Below are 21,864 nucleotides of genomic sequence, written 5' to 3' on the forward strand. Positions count from 1 at the left end.
TTGTTATAATAATAATAAAATATTGAAATGCTGTTCTAGTTTTATGGAACATTTGTGTTGTTGTAATTGAATAAAAATTATAAAAAAATACAATAATGATGTCAGCAGCACGTGTTCCGGACATGTAAGAGCTGTTGAGATCTTGAGGACCCAGGTAGGTTCGAGTCTGTTCTGGGTCATCCCATTTCCACTCTCACCCGTACTTTTTCTGTCTACAAGTTAGTGTTATAATAATAATAAAAATAATTCTTAAATATGGCAATACTTTCATTTAATCGAAAATGCCTTATATAGCTGAAGGGGTTTACTGACAGCTGACCGCGTCGCTCATTGGCTGCCACAGGACCAGACCCTCATGCCTAGTTGCCTACGTGCGAGACATGACGCGCATGCGCAGCTACTCAAACAGTTTTGGTTACACGAGTTTACGTTCTCTTCACCGCTCTGTACAATCCAGCCGAATAACTACTATCTCTTGGATACATTATAATAAGCTGATCAGCACAGCTTGTAGTGACCAGAAGGCGTGCTATTCAAACAATATGCCGCTGTAAGCCTGTGTAAGTTACACTGGAAGCTAACGGCGTCGCAGCTGTGCTACGTGCTAATGTTATGGGACTGAACCGCAGGAAAACGCCGCCTGTGATTGACAGCACTCTCTCTGCGTTGCGTTACTCACTCAGCCGGGTTGCTCGTGGAATGGGGCAGTGGAAACTTTGGTTGGATTAATTTGCTACAACAGGGAAAGAGGAAGCAGGAGGCACCGCTCCAGGCCTTCGGTCACGTCTCGCACTACTTCAGTGACCGATACTAATAATATAACATGGGGACCTGAAGTGAATTCAGGATAAACAACATTTAAAATTCCGCTAAATTTCGGACTTTGCTGTTTAAAATGGCCGGTTTTACGGATTTGCGGGAGAAGCTGAAGTCGATGACACCGCACAGGGACACCGTTTTCGAGCACAGCAACGGCGAGAAGCGCAAATACCGCGAGTCGGATGACGATGATAGTGAGTACGAGGAGCGGCGGGACGCGGAGGCGCGCAAAGTGAAGAGCGGCATTAAGCAAGCGAGTATTTTCACGCAGGAGGAGTGCGCGCTCATCGAGGCAAAGATCGACGAGGTGGTTGCCAAGGCAGACAAGGGGCTCTACCGGGAGCACACGGTGGACCGGGCGCCCCTGCGGAACAAGTACTTCTTCGGGGAGGGCTACACGTACGGCTCGCAGCTCGAGAAGCGCGGCCCCGGGCAGGAGCGCCTGTACTCCAAAGGCGAGGTGGACGAGATCCCGGACTGGGTGCACGAGCTGGTCATCGATCGCCTTGTGACGAGCGGCGTCATACCGGAGGGCTTCGTTAATAGCGCCGTGATTAATGACTACCAGCCCGGGGGCTGCATCGTGTCCCACGTGGACCCCATCCACATCTTCGAGCGACCGATCGTGTCCGTGTCGTTCTTCAGCGATAGCGCGCTCTGCTTCGGCTGCAAGTTCCAGTTCAAGCCCATCCGCGTGTCCGAGCCCGTGCTGCACCTGCCCGTCAGGCGCGGCAGCGTCACCGTCCTCAGGTGGGGACAGATGGGGACACTTGCTACTGTGTTGCGATTCATGTTCAGGACATTATCATGATATTATTTGTAGTGATATGTGCCATAAGGTAATTCGGTAAAACTTTACAATAAGGTTTCATTAGTAACATTAGTTAACTACATGAACAAAATACAGTAACAAATGTGTTGCTCATGTTAGTTAAAACACTACAAATGTGTTTAGTTCAAGGTTTCATTTGTTAACTACATTAGTTAACATGAACTAAGAATGAACAGCACTTCTGCAGCATTTATTAATCTTAGTTCATGTTAATTTCAATGTTTACTAATACATTATTAAAAACAAAAAGTTGTGTTTGTTAACATTAGTTAATGCACTGTGAACTAACATAATACAAATCCAGCTGTTCAGTTTTTGTTCATCTAACATTAACAAAGATGAACAAATACAGTAATAAATGTGTTGCTCATGTTAGTTAAGACATTAATTAATATTAACAAATGAAACCTTATTGTAAAGTGTTACCGGTAATTCCATGGTGATTTATACTATAGTAGTATATAATTGCCATATTTGCCATGGAGTTTACATGGTACTTGAAAGGATAAAACTCACAAGTACTGTAGTACTGCCATGTTTATAGTAAAATATTAAATTCATGCTCATGCTCTCTGCTTTGATTTTAGTGACTACGCAGCCGATGACATCACGCATTGCATCCGCCCCCAGGACATCAAGGAGAGAAGAGCTGTCATCATTCTCAGAAAGTGAGTTGTTCTGGTTGAGTCAGAGTTGTTCTTGAAAGCTCTGGAAGCATATGTGGGGGTGTATAATTTGTCCTGGTGTGTTTTATCGCAGAACAAGGCCGGATGCCCCTCGCTTGGACTCCAATTCACGGAGCCCGTCCATCCACTCTTCTGAGAGACGACACACACTCAAAGCCAAACGCTCACACCGCAAGGCTGACCCAGATGCTGCACACAGGTACTTGCAAAGTCGTTCATGCTGTTTAAATAGTGGTGCTACTAAGGAATGCATAACTACTAAAGCCTAACTATTTTAGCCTCCTTGTTACATACTTACTCTAGTAATAACAGTAAATTATGCTTAATTACATGCAACCAATCAGAGTATATATATATTATATACTAAGTATATATTGTTGATTAATATTAATAAGTACTTAAATGCATAATTACACTGTAGCAAGGAAATCTTAAAGGGATACTCCACTTTTTTTGGAAATAGGCTCATTTTACAACTTCCCCAGAGTTAAACAGTTGAGTTTTACCGCTTTCGAATCCATTCCGCCGATCTCCGGGTCTGGCGGTACCACTTTTAGCATAGCTTAGCATAGATCATTGAATCGGACAAGACCGTTAGCATCTCTCTCAAAAAAATGACCAAAGAGTTTTTGATATTTTTCCTATTTAAAACTTGACTCTTCTGTAGTTACATCGTGTATTATGGGTCCAGCAGGCGTAATGATATGACACAGCGCCTGAAAATAGTCCCCAGCTCGGTAGACTATAGGGTCGACTATTTTCAGGCGCTGCGTCATATCATTACGCCTGCTGGACTCATGGTACGGCAGCAAAGTTTCTTGATTATTACTCAGGAATGAGAGTATAGTTCCTAGCCATATCAGCCTAGAAAATCGCAACTTTTCTTTTTCCGTCGGTCTTAGTACACGATGTAACTACAGAAGAGTCAAGTTTTAAATAGGAAAAATATCGAAACTCTTTGGTCATTTTTTTGAGAGAGATGCTAATGGTCTTGACTCTTGTCCGATTCAATGATCTATGCTAAGCTATGCTAAAAGTGGTACCGCCAGACCTGGAAGATCGGCTGAATGGATTAGAAAACGGTAAAACTCAACTGTTTAACTCTGGGGGAGTTGTAAAATGAGCCTATTTCCAAAAAAAGTATCCCTTTAAAATTAAGTGTAACCCCATTAAAACTCATCCCACTTTGTGCTGTAGGCATGATAAATACCTAAAAGTGTGGCTTTTGTTAAGGACACTTGATCAGGCTGGATTTTCTTCAGAAGTTATAAAAAAACCTTGTTTTAATATTTAAGGTGCACAAATGTAATTTATTTACTTTATTCAATTGGTTTTATACCTAAAGAAGTAAATAGGACAATGTTTAAACTGATTTGGTGTCTAAAAGACCAGAGTAGAAAAGCTGTTTTGTTTGCATAAAGTTGGACCCACCGGCCATCTTGAGGTCACATGAGCAGCTATACTAAGGTTTATCTTAGTAAACCCCATTATCCGCAAAATAATGAAATCATACCCTGCTGATCAAAAGCAAGGGTGCATTCAATTAACAAGTTTCTTTTCAAATCACAAGTTACTTTTACATTATATTAAAAGATTTGTATTGCAAATAAATGAGCAACAAATCAGCATATTAGAATAATTTCTGAAGGATCATGTCCAGGGCTTTAGGGGCTGTTTACACCTGGCCACTTAATGCGTTTTCTGTGATCGGATAGCTATCCGATCGTGAAAAGACCAGGTGTAAATGCCCTCCGAAACGCATTCGAGACGGATTTTAATCTGATCGCTCAAACCACTTCACGAGGTGTTCTGGGCCGCATTACAGACGAAAGTAGAATAAATAAAAAAAGAATAGAAAGTGGAAAGAAGTATAAATGCATCTGGTTGTTGAAACCACATCCCACACACTCTTTCCAACAATGCTAAAAATAAACGTGTGAGAGCGTGTCATAGGCTATATGTCATGTTATAGCCAGATATGATGGCGCTACTGCAGCACGCATCACCGCAGCGGAGTATCTCTTCATCAAGCCTAGCGCAAACTACCGGAAATAAAACAAAGTGACTCACAATCATCTTCATTAAAAGTTAAGAAACTAACTGATCTTACCAGTGCTGATGCCGCTCTCTCCTATTGCGGTCTTTGATTTTGAAATTAGCTGATGATCAATAAAATGCATCTTTTATCTGTTGCTTTCGTTGTCGTGAACTCCATTAAATCTGCATATAGTGCGGGAATTGAAGATCAGAGTTATATCCGATTTGCGAAAACACATTTATGTGACCAAGTGTAAATGGAATTGTTTTGATAAATCAGATAGTTATCTGATCAGTAAAAACACATGAAGTGACCAGGTGTAAAGCGGCCCTGAGACTACTTTTCCTGCCAGTGTGACTACATTTCCTACCGTTACTACACAGCACTGGGAGATCCAGTGAGAAAGTGTTTTAATTTCGCCGCTGTATTAACATTGCTGTGAGATCTAGTGGGAAGCATTCAAATTCAGTGCAGAATTCTCTGATGTAAACAATAGATATCAGATCAGACAGCACTGACGTGGAAATCAGGAGAAACATTGTAACATGAATAAACAAGTTCTAGAAGGCTTTTCAATCCTCAAATCACCAACATTCACCATGGGCTTAATCATGTATTAACGCTAACTGTGTTGACCATGGTATTGTGGCAGAAATAGTCTAATGTTTTTATATTATTTATTTCGGTGTTCGTACAACCTTTTGAGAGTGAAATTCAAGCACTTTTCAAGGTCTTTCAAGTGCTTCTTCACACTTTTTCCAGCACTACAAAGCTCTAAATATTATCCAGTATAAATGTTATTTTTAATGTGATGACCAAAAAGAACAAATATATATATATATATATATGTATGTATGTGTGTGTGTGTGTATATATATATATATATATTTGTTCTTCTATCAAAGATTGACACCATTTGTAAAACTAAAAGTTTCAAGATGTAGGAAATATAACACGTGGCAAACACTTTTTATTTTAAAATAAAAAAGACAGGAAATTACCACTATAACCAGTAGATGGTGGCAGAGAAGCACTTATTGGCTTATTAGCCATTTCCACCTAATATAGCTTTTTTTTTATTACTTTTTTAAAATTTATTTACATTTAGATATTATGAAATCCCTATTATAAAATATCAAATCATCGAGAAATAAATTTGTCAAAGTTTGATGCTTTTTGTTCTGAAGTATGAAGTAGGAAATGTTAAGAAGTCTCATCAAAAACGAAATCTTCCAATTGTGAAGAATTAAAGAGCACTCCTTTTATAATCACTGAAGCTGTCGGTCAGTTCAGTGTGATACTATAGAACAGGGGTCGGCAACCTTTTTGTCATAAAGTGCCATTTTTAGGTTTCCGAGTTCCTCACTGTGCCACAACACACACATAGCCTATATATATATATACACACACACACACACAAACATTTTACATTTTCATAATGTCTTACACAAATATTACATACATTTAAATATTTCTCTTGAAATTTGTTTTAGATTTAGATAGACAATTTAATAGTATTTATAACTCCTAACTAGAGATGCACCGATTACAATTTTCTAGGCCGATTCCGATTTCCGATTTTTCATTGAGTTTGACCTGCCGATACCGATTTTAGCCGATTCCGATTTCATGTTTTTAACCACTTTACAGCACACACAAATATTTATTTTCTATATATATGTATATATATATTTTTTTTTTTTTAATAAAATACCATATCCTTTTAGCCAAACTGAATAATAAAAACAAGTTTAAATGGGTAATTTTAGTCTTTATTTTCTTTTCTGACATAACCTAATCCAGTTCTTGTTAAAACACACTAGACATGCACATTCTGTGCATTTTGGGCTCTTTTGTTTGAAATCATATTTATTTTGTCCCATCAAAAGTGTGCTTTCACTTTAATTGACCGTGAGCAGCGCCGACAAAATAGACTCGGCGGCGAAACCCCCGCTTCACTGCTGCTCACGCGACGCTCCTGCTTGACGCTCACGCGCTGCTCCTGCTCCCGAATGCACTCATTGATTAACATGCACGCCGAAAAAAATATGCGTGAAACGGCCGTAATTCACGAGGTTTCCTACATGTGCCTTCTGTGTGCACGTGTGATGCTGATGTTGCGCGATGTTAATCATGTGGAGCCCGAGTGCATTTGACCGGCATAAAATCAGCATATGTCAGAGTCAGACTGACCGGCCGGTCGCCGGTCATGGCCGATCACGTGAAAATTGGCCAATTCTGGTCACCAGCGGATCAATCGGTGCATCTCTACTCCTAACTTAATAAAATACGCTTTTTTTACTATGAGGAATTATTACATTAAAACGTAGATCTGTGTGCAGGTAGACTACTTTATCTGAATGAAATACATACACTTCTCTCGTATTTGCTTGCGTGCCAGCGATTAACCTGGCACGCGTGCCTTAGGTTGCCGACCCCTGCTATAGAAGAACAATGATACATTTAATAAGAGTAGAATATTTACATATATATATTATATCTGCATCTCCACTCAAGCTCAGCGCTTTACTGTAAAATGAGCATATCCAAGAAATAAACACGTAATATTATTACTTACTGCTCTTATTAATGCGAAACAATATACATTTTATGAAAAAATTAACAATAACCCCTCAGCACTACCAAATCCAGTGCTGGTGCCACCATCTGTAGAGCTTAGTGGCACTGGTGCTACTGATGCTGAAAATTCAGCTTTCCATCACAAGAATAAATTACAATTTAAAACATATTTAAATAAAAACTGTTATTTTAAATTGTAATTATTTTTCACTTATTATTACTGTTTTTACTGTATTTCTGGTCAAATAAATGCAGCCTTTGTGAGCACAAGACATTTCTTTAAAAATCTTAGCGACCCCATACTTTTGAATGATAAAGTAGGAGAGAGATAAGCATGTAGGGTATTTCTACGATGTGTTTGGTAACTACAGATTTTTTGCTTTTGCAAGATGCAGTATAAAGTCCAAAAACATATCACCCTGCTGAACCGGCTTGCTTAAGTGCATAAAGGAATCAGTCATTGTTTACTCTCCCTCATGTCATTCCAAACCTTTATGCTGGGGTCACTATGAACTGTCATTTGGGGGGGAAAGTAACAGGTTTTTAATGACATGATGGTGAGTAAATGATGATCGAATTTCCATTTCTGCTTGACCTAATCCTTCAAGACTAACGAAGTTGTCACATTCCACACATGCACTTAGCTAAAAAACATTTTGCTCTTTTCCTCCCCTCAGGCCTCGTATTTTAGAGATGGACAAAGAGCTGCAGAGGCGTTCCCTCTCCTCCCGACAGAGACGTCACGGCGACAGCAGTTCAGAAAACTCCTGGAGGAGAACTGACGAGAGAGAGCCGGGCTCACGCCACACACACGACCACGCACCCACGCGACGAGTCAAGATGAGACGTCACTGAGACGCAATCAGAACTCGCTGCTTATCTCCTCAGACGCCTTTACGTTTGCTCAAACCAACAGTGACTCAGTAGAAGAGATGCTTCTGGAGTGGGTGGACTCAAGGACGTTAGACGCTGGCTGCTTGATCTATCTATTCAGACATATCAAAAATGATACTTTAATATCCACTATATTTTGTTCTGTGTGATTTAAAGGAAATGTATGGAATAAAAAGACATCTAAACTGACATGGAATTCAATCATAATTCACCATTTCGCAACTTCATGTGCGAGTGTCATGCATATATAGCTCATTTACATAACAATATCAGCTACAACTGTGTATTGGTCCTCTTTTTCAAAGGTAGATTTTTGAGAAGTAAATTTGGGTGATTTATTTTTTCTGGCTTTAAGAATTGTGTCGGATAAATTCTAAAACAGAAGCTTCGAACAGGCCGTCAAATAATAATTTACAGAAATGTTTGGTTTTTGCAAAATCCTGTAAGTCAGAGAAGGCGAGAGGGGAGAATAAATTGCACGTTTTGATAATGCTGACAGTTAAGTTAATACTGTGATAATAAAGTGTGTCTTTGATTTCCACACAGTAGCTTCTCAGTGCTTTCCCCCAGTGAAGGGTGGTATAGCCATTCTGTTTGACAACCATGCTGTTTAGATTCTTTACTTCTGATGAAAAGAATTCATTCATGCCGACATTACAGCTGTTGTTCAAGAGCTGTATGAGACTGTCATAATGGCAACAGTACATGTTTTAGTTATGTTCATACTGTTTAGTTCTGAGATTGAATGGAAGTGGAGAACAAGTAGGAAAAGACGATAAAGTGTGTCCCATTGCAGTTGTTTAATAGAAAAAATGCGATTGACTACAAGACTATACTTTGTATTCATGAGGCTGACAACGAGACTATTTTTGTTTAAAGGTTGAAAACTTTTGCTGCACAAAAGATTAAAAGGCACTGTGTGTTTTGGAGGTTCTGTTCATTATTTTTCTAGTTCTTAATATTTGTATTGTTTTGCAGTTAACTTTTAAATTCCAAACATTCTCACTCAATGTTCCTTGAAACTCTTACTACTCATGTTAGTTTATATTTGAGAACGTTCTTTTTTTTCTTTCTTTTTTTTTAGTTCAGATTGCTTTGTCCATTAATATGGAATAGGAAAATAATTTTCAGGTTACACTTAATGTAACATGCATCAGAAAGAAAAAAAATTGCTCCAGTTCTGATATTCATAATTTGCACTATTCACTGTTTTATTTGGTTCAGAAGTCAAAATGTAAATATTTCGTGTGGCTATGCAACCTTGAATCGTTACCCAATCAAATCCCTCAGGTTATTTCTTCAAGCGCTGGTTGTAAATGAAAGGATGTGACTGTCCACTAGATGGTACGAGAGAACTTTCCACCAATCCTTCACAGATTACAATATTAGCTTGATCACAATGTTGCTTGATAATACGGAATGTTTTAAATTATTTCGCGGAATATCACAAACTACATTATTTACAGGAGCTAATGCACAAATTTATTATTCAATTTGGAGTGTTTTGGTTCTCCATTCAAATGCGAATGCAGCTTTATTATTCTGTTTTTAAGAAGAACGTACGTTTCATTTATTTTCTACATTGAACAATAGAACAAAATACAGAAGCGATAAAATAAGTGTCATGGTGTAAGAAAATAATTTACGAAACGATATCATTTATCAAAATCAGAACCTTTTGCATTTACACAAATAGTATTTAAAATAATTTATGGAAAAAAAAAATATGTGTGGATCCTCCTGTTAAAATGTAAAAATTGTGTAAGATATGCGTATTACTTATTTTGGCCATACTTGCATAGAAATTCCACAAAAAGTTCTGACGGCAGGTGATACTGTCATCTCATTGGTCTAGATGTACGTCAATCAGATAGTGACGTAGGATGTGTTTGTTATAGGTAAGAGACCAAGTGCGTACTAGACAAAAGTGCTGAATTCGATACTAAACGCTAATGGCACTGATTTGATACCACCTTAAAAAGGTAAGTTAGCTGTTTAAGTCGTGTTTATAAGTTGTTGCCTGCTTAATATATTCCCAAGATTGTTGGTTTTCTGAATTCAACAGACAGCTAGTTAAGTTAGCAAACGCTAACAGAGCAAAACACTGTTGTTTTCAGCTTAATTTATGCCCTTTGTGAACTACTGAAAATAAGTATTCGATTATTTAGTAGTCATGTGGGATTTAATATCATATTTATGAAGGAAAAAACGTCATACATTGTTATACGTGTGGTGTGCAGGCGTGCTGTTTAACATGTAAACCACTGATAGCATTAATCAGTTTTGAATACATCAGCTGTCTTTTCTGGGAAACAATTAATGTTATCTGGGTTTTAAAGTCCATTTGTATGCAGGCCTTTAATGTGTACTAACCCAGTTGGCCTTTTACCCAATAACCAGGAATAGACTGCTTTGATCTGGCCAATAACATGCTGTTACTTTTCAAGCACCTTTTGCAATAAAAAAAATATTAGGCCTAAAATGTTTCTATGTGTCTACTGTAATCTGTAGATCACAGCCAGAGACTGAAGTCTAAGTCAGTATCACAAAATTATCATATGAATAAGTGGAGAGTTACTAAGCCACATGGGTCTAAATTTAGTCCTTGCAAACCATCCTGCTGTCCCAAAGCTATTTCTGATCCACAGACAGAGTGAGTGGCAGGAGAAGCTTCGGATGCCTGGCCTGTCACGTAGCACACGTGAACACCATGTGTTTTGGGAATAACCTTCATAAAAGAGTGCTGTGGTGGTACATTAAAGCCAGAATTAAATGAAAATTCACCATTTAAATGTCTAAATGTTATTGTGTACAATTCATTTGTGAATGTTTCTCTTTTTTATGTTTTGACCTCAAAATGTTTAATCACAATGTCATAACTGAACCTTCCAGTGAAAACGACATGTTTCTCTCTTGTGATGTATGCAGGACTTCTCCAATCATTTAGTCCAGTTAAACCGCCCCTGCAAGCTTGCATTCATCTTGCAAACACCCACATCTCAAAATAATCCATTACACTCTGGATGTATGTCACAATCGAGAAGTAAAGATCTGTCGCTACTTCTGTTTCATTGTAATGCCTAAAGCAATAATAATAATAGCACTTTAATACTGTGGCATATACTATTTATGGTACACCAAAGTGCCCCATGGTGTTTTTAGTACCATGAATATCATGATACATGTCCAAAAAATCATAGATAACACATTCTTACAATTATGTATTTGTTTCAAGTCTCTAAACTCAAAACAAAAGCTATCAGACTTTGGACTTTGAGGAAGCATGTGTGAAATCAAATGGTAATGTAATTCTCTGTTGACACTTTCACAGAGGAAGTGATGTATTATTCTGGAAAAAGGCGAGGAGAAGATGGAATTGCTGCTGTCATTGACTTCCTGTTGTCCAACGCCCGGCTGGTGCTGGGGGTCGGCGGAGCTGCGATGCTGGGCATCGCCACATTAGCAGTGAAACGGGTGATTAATTGTTTTGTTTTTTAGTTTATTACACGCTACACAATTCTGATTGGTCAAAATAATATTGTTTAATAGAGTGCAACAAGTATTTTTTTCAATTCATTTTTCCCATAGAGATTTTAAAATCTTTTAAAGAGTTTGAAGCCATGAATCAAACCAACCAACTATGAGGTCAATCACAGCATTACAAACTTTGATTTCAAGCCCCAAAAAAAGTATGTGAAAATCAGACAAAAAGACAAAGGTACTAGACTGTGTACGTAATTGCTCTAAAGAATTACAATTGCTCTGGACTAGCATTGCAAATGACATGGCCAAAAAAAAAAGTCATGGATAAATATTAAAATATTTATTTAAAAGGTTAGTCCACCCAAAAATGACAACTATGCATATTGTGGAACACAAAAGAAAATATTTAGAAGAATGCTGGTAACTAGTTTCAGTTCTCATTGACCAACATTCTTCAAAATATCTTTTGTGATCTGCAGAAGAGAGAAATGCATACAGGTTTGGAACGACATGACCTGTGACATGCATTGAGTCATGTGAAAAAGAAAGTACACCCTATTGAATTCTAGAAATTCAGAGAAATTGCAACAAAAAAAACAAGAGCTACACCTCAGACTCTACAGGCCTCAGACTTAACATGTTAAATGTCAAAGTTCATGACAGTATAATGAGAAAAAGACTGAACTAGTATGGCATGTTTGGAAGGGTTGCCAGGAGAAAGCCTATTTTCTCTCAAAAGAACATGGCAGTACGGCTTAGGGTTTGCAAAGTTGCAACTAATCAAACCACAAGACTTCTGGAACAATGCCTTTTGGACAGATGAGACCAAAGTGGAGATGTTTGGCCATAATGCACAGTGAAATCCAAACACAGCATATCAGCACAACCCACCTCATAAACCACCAAAGTATTCTAGAGTCAAATGTGAGGCCATCCGCTAAAGCTTTGCCGAAATTGGGTCATGCAACGGCACAATGATCATAAGAACGCCAGCAAATCTACACCAGAATGGCTTAAAAAGAAAAGAATCAAGGTGTTGCAATGACCCAGTCAAAGTCCAGACCTCAACCCGATTGAAATGCTGTGGCAGGAGCTTCAGAGAGCTGTGCATAAACAGATTCCCTCAAAACTCAATGAACTGAAGCAACGTTGTAATGAAGAGCGGGCCAAAATTCCTCCAGAACGATGTGAGCGGCTGATAAAGTCATACAGCTAAAAGTGGCTCTACAAGCATAGGGTGTACTTAGTTTGTCACACATGGCTTCTCCATTTTGGCTTTACTTTTGTTAAATAAATAATGACACCGACACTGTAATATGTCATGTGTTGTTGTTCATCTGAGGTTGTTTAATTTTAAGACCTGCTAACAACCAGATAAAAATTTTTTTAATGTTCTGATAAGCAAAACTATAGAATTCAAAAGGGTGTACTTTCTTTTTCATATACACCACACACACCACACACACAACTGATTTCAGTAGTTCTCTCAGTTTGGAGGTATGGAGGTATACAAAGTGTATTCAAACACACACACACACACATATATAAGTATTTTGAGAGTGTAGGGAGATTGACTCGCATTGTTTGAAGGGTGTGGGCGGGAGCTAATGTGTTGTTTTGATTCTCTGATCATGGGAAATGTAGTTTTTCACCAGGAATTCCACTGTTTAACTTTCTTTCTTTTTTTTAAGTTGAAAAAAATGTCGGCTGATGACTTCAACAGAAGCATATACCATTAATTAATAAACTTGTAGCTCACAGTAGGTCTGTCTTTAACGGTTTATATGTTATTGTTAAAAAACTATTTCCCAGTGGAGGAAAATGAATGGGATTTTTATTTCCAGAACCCAACGTTTACTCTCTATTTTGGCTTATTTTGTTTACTTATTGATATTTTATCTCTTATTTCTTCTTGTGATGTCATAGCTGATAGAACGTGCCGGCAGGCCTCCTGATGAGAAGCCTGACAAGAAGATGACGGACAGCTGGGAGGAGTTAGGCTTGGTTAGTGCCTCCCCCAAACTGCTCCACAAGGGTATTGAAGGAGTAGTCATGAAACAGATTGCAGCCGCAACCAAGAAAGGTACATACATATTTAAAGAGTCTTCCAAATTAAGGTATACGCTGATTTCACGCAGCCGCCATTTTGAAATCGAAAGTGAGGCTCCGGTGGGAAGAACCCCGGAAGTAAAGATAAACAACAATGCCTTGGATTACCAACCTAAAGCTGCTGCCGCGATTTATACTATTGGATGTTACTATTCAATATAGGATATGTATATAGTTCATCCCTGCTTCTTTTTTTACATTCTGAATTATATATATAAAAAAAAAAATTTCTTTATAAATGAATTTCACTGTATATAGTCTAAAGTATGAAAGAAATGTATGTACATTTTTAGAATTGACACACCATCATTAAACACAACAATACGCCATCGCATTCACGACTCTCCTGTGATTAAAGGCGACACTTCCGGTTTTCTTCCCACCGGAGCCTCGCTTTCGATTTCAGAATAACGGCTGCGTGAAATCAGCGTATTTCCCATCTAACTGAAAGGCAACGACAAGAAATCAAAATGTACCATACTTACTGTCTCATTGTGCACAATTCATCAGTGCATGTTAGTCCAAACCAAAAGTTTTGTAATCTTTTATCAGAATGTTTTGACTTGCTCAACTTCTAAAACTACTGGTTAATGTCAATTGGACCTTTTTGTCCCATGGAAATTCGGGCTTTGATATCACTGAACATCCCGTTTCACTAAAACGCATCATGATATGGAAGTAAAATGGGTTGTGAATGCGGTTTTAAGTAGAAAAGCTTTTTGTGTGTGTTTAGCAGAACTGTCTCAGCCCATCCCCCTACCCTCACCTGAACCCCTGCGGTGTGACGCTGACCCACCTCAACGCCGGAAACGCTTGGATCTGTGTGTGATGACGTTTGCAGAGCGACTGCAGCAGTACTTCAGAACACGAGTGTGTCTGTCAGCGGAGGAGGTGTCTGTCGCGCAGCAGCGAGCGTTAGATATATCCACAGAGATCCAGGCCTTCCTGCACTCCAAACACCCAGACATGCCGTTGGGAGACATGATGCTGGCGGGGTCACTGCTCGACGACCTGCAAGTGGTCAAAGCCGATCATGCCTGCCTGATCGTGCCTCTACAGGTATCGAGATTCTCTCTGGACCACTATCTTTGTGCTTGCATGTGTGCAAATTTTATCCAATAGTTTCCAATATTACATCTTAAAGACCAATCAAGTTTCATGATATCCGGAGCTAACCTGGAGTTTTGTTACATACACTATATGTTGATAATTATATTTATTTTTAATAAATATAATTTATATGTTATGTCATTCATATATTTATTGCATTTTTATGTTTTGTATCTTAAACCTTTTAGCGCCACCAGCTGTTCAAATGTTTATTTACATGCCAAGATATTTACATATTATTTTGATTCTCTGGGTCTAATCTAATCTAATATAATATCTTTTGATTTATATTATATTATATTCCATAAACCGTTCTGCCATTAAGTTTTTGGTGAAAAACTCCCTTTCTACAATACTTTTCAACTGTTGACCAAAATTGGTTTTGCTTATTTTTAGACCGGCCATCGCCGTTTTTAATTAAAATGATTATTTTTATTCCCTTGGATTTCAGTGGATTTGTTATTATTATTATTATTATTATTATTATTATTATTATTATATACAGTACAGACCAAAAGTTTGGAAACATTACTATTTTTAATGTTTTTGAAAAGTTTCTTCTGGTCATCAAAGCAGATTTATTTGATAAAAAATACAGAAAAAAAAAATGTAATATTGTGATATATTATTACAATTTAAAATAATTGGTTTTCAATTTATTATACTTTAAATTATCATTTATTTCTGTGGTGCAAAGCTGAATTTTCAGGATCATTACTCCAGTCTTCAGTGTCACATGTGACATCCAGTCTATCACATGATCCTTTAGAAATCATTCTAATATGATGATTTATTATGAGTGTTGGAAACAGTTCTGCTGCCTAATATATTTGATGAATAAAAGGTGAAAAAGAACTGCATTTATTCAAAATAAAAAAATATTTTCTAATATAAATATTCTTTACTATCACTTTTAATCAATTTAACACATTCTTGCTGAATAAAAGTATTGATTTATTTCAAAAAAAGAAAGAAAAAAAATTACTGATGCCAAATTACTGACCAGTAGTGTATATTGTTGTTACAAAAGATTTCTATTTTTAAAACATTTGCTTTTTTTATTAAATTTTTTTACTTTTTATTCATCAAAGTATCCTAAAAAAGTATCACAGGTTATGAAAAAATATTAAGCAGCAGAACAGCAACTTTGATAATGAATCATCATATTAGAATGATTTCTAAAGGATCATGTGATAGACTGGATGTCACATGCAATGTGACACTGAAGACTGGAGTAATGATCCTGAAAATTCAGCTTTGCATCACAGAAATAAATGATAATTTAAAGTATAATAAATTGAAAACCAATTATTTTAAATTGTAATAATATATCACAATATTAAAACAAAAAATCTGTATTTTTGATCAAATAAATGCAGGCTTGATGAGCAGAAGAAACTTCTTTTTGAAATGTTTCCAAACGTTTGGCCTGTACTGTATATATATTTTAAATCATTAAAAAATATATTATTATAATTTCTAGGTCCTTCATGTTTTTATTTTTCCCAGCATTTTTAAATGACCAACATTGGTTTAGATCATATTTAGACCAACATTCACAATTTTTAAATATAATTCTTTTGATTTCCTTGGTCATGCAGAGTTCAGGGGATGATGTAATATAATTTAGTAATAGTAATAAAAAAATAATTCTAAGTCCTCGATAAGCCATTTTTAAAAGAGCAGAGATTTTGATGACTCTTTCTACAATATTTGTCAATTATTGACCAAAACTGATTTAGATCATATTCAAACTAACTTTCCCAAATGTCACCATTTTAATCTCTGGACTTGGATTTGAAGCTGTTTTTAAATTTGTTCCAAATGTGTTTATTACAGTTGGAGTCCAGTCTGTGGATGCCTATTGCCGGAGAGGACACATTTTTGGGTCACCCTCAGTTCTGCATGGTGCGGCGTGAAAACCTCGAGTACTTCCCAAGGGGACGGAGCTACTGGGATCGACATTTACTGGGTGGATACTTGTCGTCACGGCTTGTTTCTGAGCAACTAGGCAAGGCTGTGATGGAATCAATGAACTGGCCTTCGCTAACCGGAACCCTGGAGTGCGAGGTGCGACCGGTGCTTGGGTCTCCTGAGCTCAAACTGGAGATTCAAGGATTAACCCAGAGCAGTTGTGACAGTGGGGAACGCTTCTATATTACCGTGTTGCCAACAGTGCGCCTTAACGAGATGATGCTTACGGCGCAGAGAGAGATCACTGGGTCATTCGACTACGTCTGGTACCAGAGCCTATACACCAGCGAAACAACTAGACTAGCAGCTCTTGACAAAGCAGACTCGGGGGTCAGAAAGAAGTGTCTGAAAACACTAAAGGCTGTGTGCCGCAACTGCCCTGCACTACGCAAGCTCAACGGCAGCCATCTTAGCAATGTCATTCTACACATGAGTGAAAAGGAAACTGATTGGTCGGAATCGGTGTTTGCTGATAGGTTCCTGCAGGCGATTGCTGAGCTAATCGGATACCTGGAGACTGGAATCATGCCTAGTTTCTTTAAACATAATGTGAATCTGTTTCAGGGATTTACGGAGGACGACATTGACGAGATGGGCTTCATGCTTTACTGTGCCATAACTGAACCTGAGATACTACTTATTTGAGTCACTCCTATACTTGTGCACAGAGTATTACATCTATCAAAACATCTATCTCTATGGCAACTGGCAATAATGCATCTTTAAACAAAGAATGTAATATCAGATATTATACAGGGTTCGTACACATTTTTACCATTAAATTTCCATGACTTTTCCATGACTTTTCCATGACTTAAAGGTAAATATTCATGACATAATGTTCCATAAAATGTCTGTGTATACATGTAAAATAAGTATAAAAATCCATGTTCAAATTTACCACCCCATATCTTGAATAAAATAAATGAACAAGCAATGTTTTAATACAAAATAAATATTTATTCAAATATGCTGGCACAGTAACACAAATAATGTCAAACCCTGACAACTCCTTAGACATTTATTAACGTAAATCCATAGGATAATGAACTCCTTGCGGGCGGGTATGGAAGCTTGTTTCCGCCACTGAATAATAAATAAATAATAATAGCGACTTTTTATCTCACAATTGCGAGTTTACATCTCGCAATTCTGACTTTATTTCTCAGAATTGCGAGATATAAAGTCAGAATTGCGTGAAATAAAGTCACAATTGCGTGTTATAAAGTCAGAATTGCGAGATATAAAGTCACAATTGTGAGATATAAAGTCCAATTCTAAGGGAAAAAACCCTAACCCTTTTTTTTTTTTTTTTACCACAGAATAGTTTATATCTCACAATTCTGACTTTATAACACGCAATTGCGACTTTATATCGTGCAATTCTGACTTTATATCTCCCAATTGCGACTTTATTTCTCAGAATTGTGACTTTATATCCCGGAATTGCGACTTTATATCTCGCAAAAGCGACTTTATTTCTCAGAATTGCGACTTTATATCTCGCAATTGCGACTTTATTTCTCAGAATTGCGACTTTATTTCTCACAATTCTGACTTCATATCTCGCAATTCTGAGAAAAAAGTCAGAATTGTGAGATAAAAAGTCGCAATTATTATTATTTATTTATTATTCAGTGGCGGAAACAAGCTTCCATAGGCGGGTAACGTTAGTAGCTGATGAAAAATGTATGGAAGCTTGTTTCCGCCACAGAACAAAACATTTTAAAAGATAATTGCGACTTTTTATCTCACAATTGCGAGTTTACATCTCGCAATTCTGACTTTCTTTTCTCAGAATTGCGAGATATAAAGTCAGAATTGCGTGAAATAAAGTTGCAATTGCGTGTTATAAAGTCAGAATTGCGAGATATAAAGTCAGAATTGCGTGAAATAAAGTCGCAATTGCGTGTTATAAAGTCAGAATTGCGAGATATAGTCAGAATTCTGACTTTTTTTCTCGCAATTGCGACTTTATATCACGCAATTCTGACTTTATAACACATAATTGCGAGTTTATATCTTGCAATTCTGACATCTTTTCTCAGAATTGTGAGATATAAACTCACAATTGTGAGATATAAAGTCCAATTCTAAGGGGGAAAAAGAAAAGTTTATATCTCACAATTCTGAATTTATAACACGCAATTTGCGACTTTATATCATGCAATTCTGACTTTATATCTCCCAATTGCGTGTTATAAAGTCAGAATTGCGAGATATAAAATCAGAATTGTGTGTTATAAAGTCAGAACTGCGAGATATAAAGTCAGAATTGCGTGATATAAAGTCGCAATTGCGAGAAAAAAAGTCAGAATTCTGACTTTATAAGACGCAATTCTGACTTTATAACACGCAATTGCGACTTTATTTCACGCAAATCTGACTTTATATCTCGCAATTCTGACTTTATAACACGCAATTCTGACTTTATATCTCGCAATTCTGAGAAATAAAGTCAGAATTGCGAGATGTAAACTCGCAATTGTGAGATAAAAAGTCGCAATTATCTTTTAAAATGTTTTATTCTGTGGCGGAAACAAGCTTCCATAAAAATGTGCTTGAAGAGCTCTTTTCCAAAACGCGATAAACGCCATTAAAAAAAACGAGATTGTCCCTATTCACTGCTCCATCAACGTTTCATGCCAAATCGCTATATTTCCTTGTTTAAAATGTAGGCCACTGCAAGATGCAGTTTCTTTCCAAACCGAGAAGCGCCGACCCTATTTTTAGCCTAAACGGATAAATCCTCTCGACTAATCAGAATTCGGTGAACGTTCTATCTTAACAGATCATCATTATAAGTCCTCAAAATGAGTCAAACTAATCATATATTCTCTCTCTCTCTCAATTTTAATTGTTTATTAATAAACAAGTGTTTTCTGTGTCGACTGCAAAGACGAAGTTGACTGACTCGCGATCTTCTTAGTAGTGAACACGCCGGAGAGAAATGCACATTTCATACGGATTAGGCTACATCGTTTTATTTTGTTTTGAATGGTTCTGTTTAAAAGTAGAGATTTCTGTAGATAATAGATATAGGCCTATTTCAGTTTTGTTTAGGTCTGTGAGGCGAGTAGGCTACCTTTTACGCTGAGTTTCGGTTCATGGATGATAGCTTAAGCTCCAGTTCACTCCGGCGCCACTGTGTCGTGATTATATATTTTCTGCTATTTACTTTTTATTTATTAAGCAATTGGTTAATGAAACATATTTTAAAATCAAGATACAATTACTACAAAACGAATTTTTTTGAAAAAGGCTTTGTGCTTTCTGTTTGAGGTCTCTGTGTAAGTTTTAAAGTCTTTTAGTGCCGCATTCAGAGCACTCATTACATTTACATTTACATTTTTACATTTATTCATTTAGCTGACGCTTTTTATCCAAAGCGACTTACAATTGCTATATATGTCAGAGGTCGCACGCCTCTGGAGCAACTAGGGGTTAAGTGTCTTGCTCAGGGACACATTGGTGTCTCACAGTGGATTCGAACCCGGGTCTCTCACACCAAAGGCATGTGTCTTATCCATTGCGCCACCACCACCCCTACCGTAATGGAGAACGGTCACGTAACATTGTTTTTTCCTCATAAATGCCAACACGGAAAATAAAAGACAAAATAATTTTTTTTAAAGAAAAAATCATCCATATTAATTTGTATATATTTTAAATGTTTAACAAAGAGGCAAAAAGTCATCACAATCAAGGGAGAAACATGAAGAAACTTAGCCTATATATGTGCCGTTCGCATAAGGGTCTTTCCCTGACATTAATGCTTGGATAAGACACGTCTCCTTCCATTAATAATAATAATTTGTAGGGCGGTGGCTGAGATATAAACCTACTAACGTCCTCCGTTGCCATGATTTTTGGAATGACTGATCGCGAGAGGAAAAAAATAAGTTTTAGTTGCTTAACATCGGTTAATGGAAACGCCGTCATTTTGCAATAGTTATTTATCGATATTTAGAAGAAAAAAAAAGTTTTGCTCAAATCTGTAATGGAAAGGCGCATACAGACGGTAGCTAGCCTATAGCTAATATGAAAACGCAAAGCAGCTTATTTTCATTTGAAGCACTGAGCTGAGGACAGCGACACAAGAGCCACACAGGTATTGCTACTTAGTCGCTGTCCTCAGTGCCGCAGAAAAGCGCTGAAACGGACATGAAGGGGAACCCATTTCTTTTGGCCCATCTAGTTTTCTGGAGGCCCACCTACAATCAAAATCCGCCGCAAGTGAGTCACGTGATTCGACTGATCACTCTAACGAAAAAAGTATTGCAATTTGTTTCACCAATATTATTAATTAAACAAATTCAAGTACACGGATATTTTGAAAAACAAATTTCCATGACTTTTCCAAAACTTTCTGAGTTTATTCATTTTCCAAAACTTTTCCAGGCCTGGAAATTGCCATTTTAAAATTCCATGACTTTTCCAGGTTTTTCATGACCGTACGAACCCTGTTATATGTCTCTTCACAGTCCTCTGATGTGAATTTCTGCTCCTTTAAAGGGGATTTTTGAAGTGACAGGCATCATTTTATTACGCAGCACTATCCTAGTCAGACACTTTGCTTAGCTGTAGGTTTGAAAGAAGTGAAAGATTTCATAAAACATCTTTATTCTGAGCTGTGTGTGTGTGTGTGTGTGTGTGTGTGTGTGTGTGTGTGTGTGTGTGTGTGTGTGTGTGTGTGTGTGTGTGTGTGTGTGTGTGTGTGTGTGTGTGTGTGTGTGTGTGTGTGTGTAAGGGTATTTAGACCGTTTGTCTGTGACTTCAGATGTATTTTTATTATGAGCTATGTGTTGACCATGATTATACATATACAGCAGTAATTATAGATGGTGTGAAGCTATGTTGACTCTGAAGAAGCAAATACTCAATATTAAGACAATAAAGCAGTAATGCAAAAATATTTTTATATCAATTTTTGTTAGTTAGTCTTGCTTACAAAGTAGCACAAATACTGTATGTTTGATTGGGGGAAATGTCCTACTTGATCACATTCTACCCTTTTGTCAATAGCAGCATAAATGGCTAAAAAGGACAGAAATAAACTAAAAGTTAATGTGATGCAGGTTCTATGATAACTTGCCAAACAAATTTGGTTAAAAAATAAATTGCAAAAACAATAAAAATATTGGTAGGGTCAAATGTATCACACTTTGGTGAAACCTACTCCACTAATAAGGTTACATGAAATATTATATGATTTCTTCTTTACCACTGGGATGCATGTCTGAATAAAGAGATTGTTCACAATTTTCACAATTGTTTGTGGTGTTGCTTCTGCTTTTCATGTCCATTAGAATGGATTGCACACCCATTTGTCATTGATT

General features: G+C 37.2%; 2 protein-coding genes across 6 annotated transcripts; both read left to right on the forward strand.

The window, feature by feature from the left end:
- Nucleotides 1-377: 377 nt before the first annotated feature.
- Nucleotides 378-8,778, forward strand: alkbh5 (alkB homolog 5, RNA demethylase). The gene is made up of 4 exons (XM_082164788.1): nt 378-1,569; nt 2,239-2,319; nt 2,411-2,536; nt 7,633-8,778. The coding sequence occupies exons 1-4, from the start codon at nt 896-898 to the stop codon at nt 7,808-7,810; spliced, it is 1,059 nt and encodes a 352-aa protein (XP_082020914.1). The 5' UTR covers nt 378-895; the 3' UTR covers nt 7,811-8,778.
- A 944-nt stretch (nt 8,779-9,722) lies between these two features.
- On the forward strand, nt 9,723-21,789 carry mief2 (mitochondrial elongation factor 2). 5 transcript variants are annotated; one of them, XM_082164481.1, is made up of 7 exons: nt 9,723-9,831; nt 10,778-10,892; nt 11,181-11,323; nt 13,259-13,415; nt 14,175-14,500; nt 16,391-21,200; nt 21,285-21,789. In XM_082164481.1, exons 2-6 carry the CDS (start codon nt 10,877-10,879, stop codon nt 17,168-17,170), a joined length of 1,422 nt encoding a protein of 473 aa, XP_082020607.1. In that variant the 5' UTR covers nt 9,723-9,831; nt 10,778-10,876; the 3' UTR covers nt 17,171-21,200; nt 21,285-21,789. The 5 variants fall into 5 exon arrangements, with proteins under 5 accessions (XP_082020607.1, XP_082020605.1, XP_082020606.1 ...); XM_082164479.1 differs by having other exon boundaries at nt 9,723-10,892; XM_082164480.1 differs by having other exon boundaries at nt 9,723-10,892; nt 14,178-14,500.
- Nucleotides 21,790-21,864: the final 75 nt, after the last annotated feature.

Source organism: Leuciscus leuciscus (assembly GCF_965113295.1).
Source record: "Leuciscus leuciscus genome assembly, chromosome: 3".
NCBI classification, from domain to species: domain Eukaryota; kingdom Metazoa; phylum Chordata; class Actinopteri; order Cypriniformes; family Leuciscidae; genus Leuciscus; species Leuciscus leuciscus.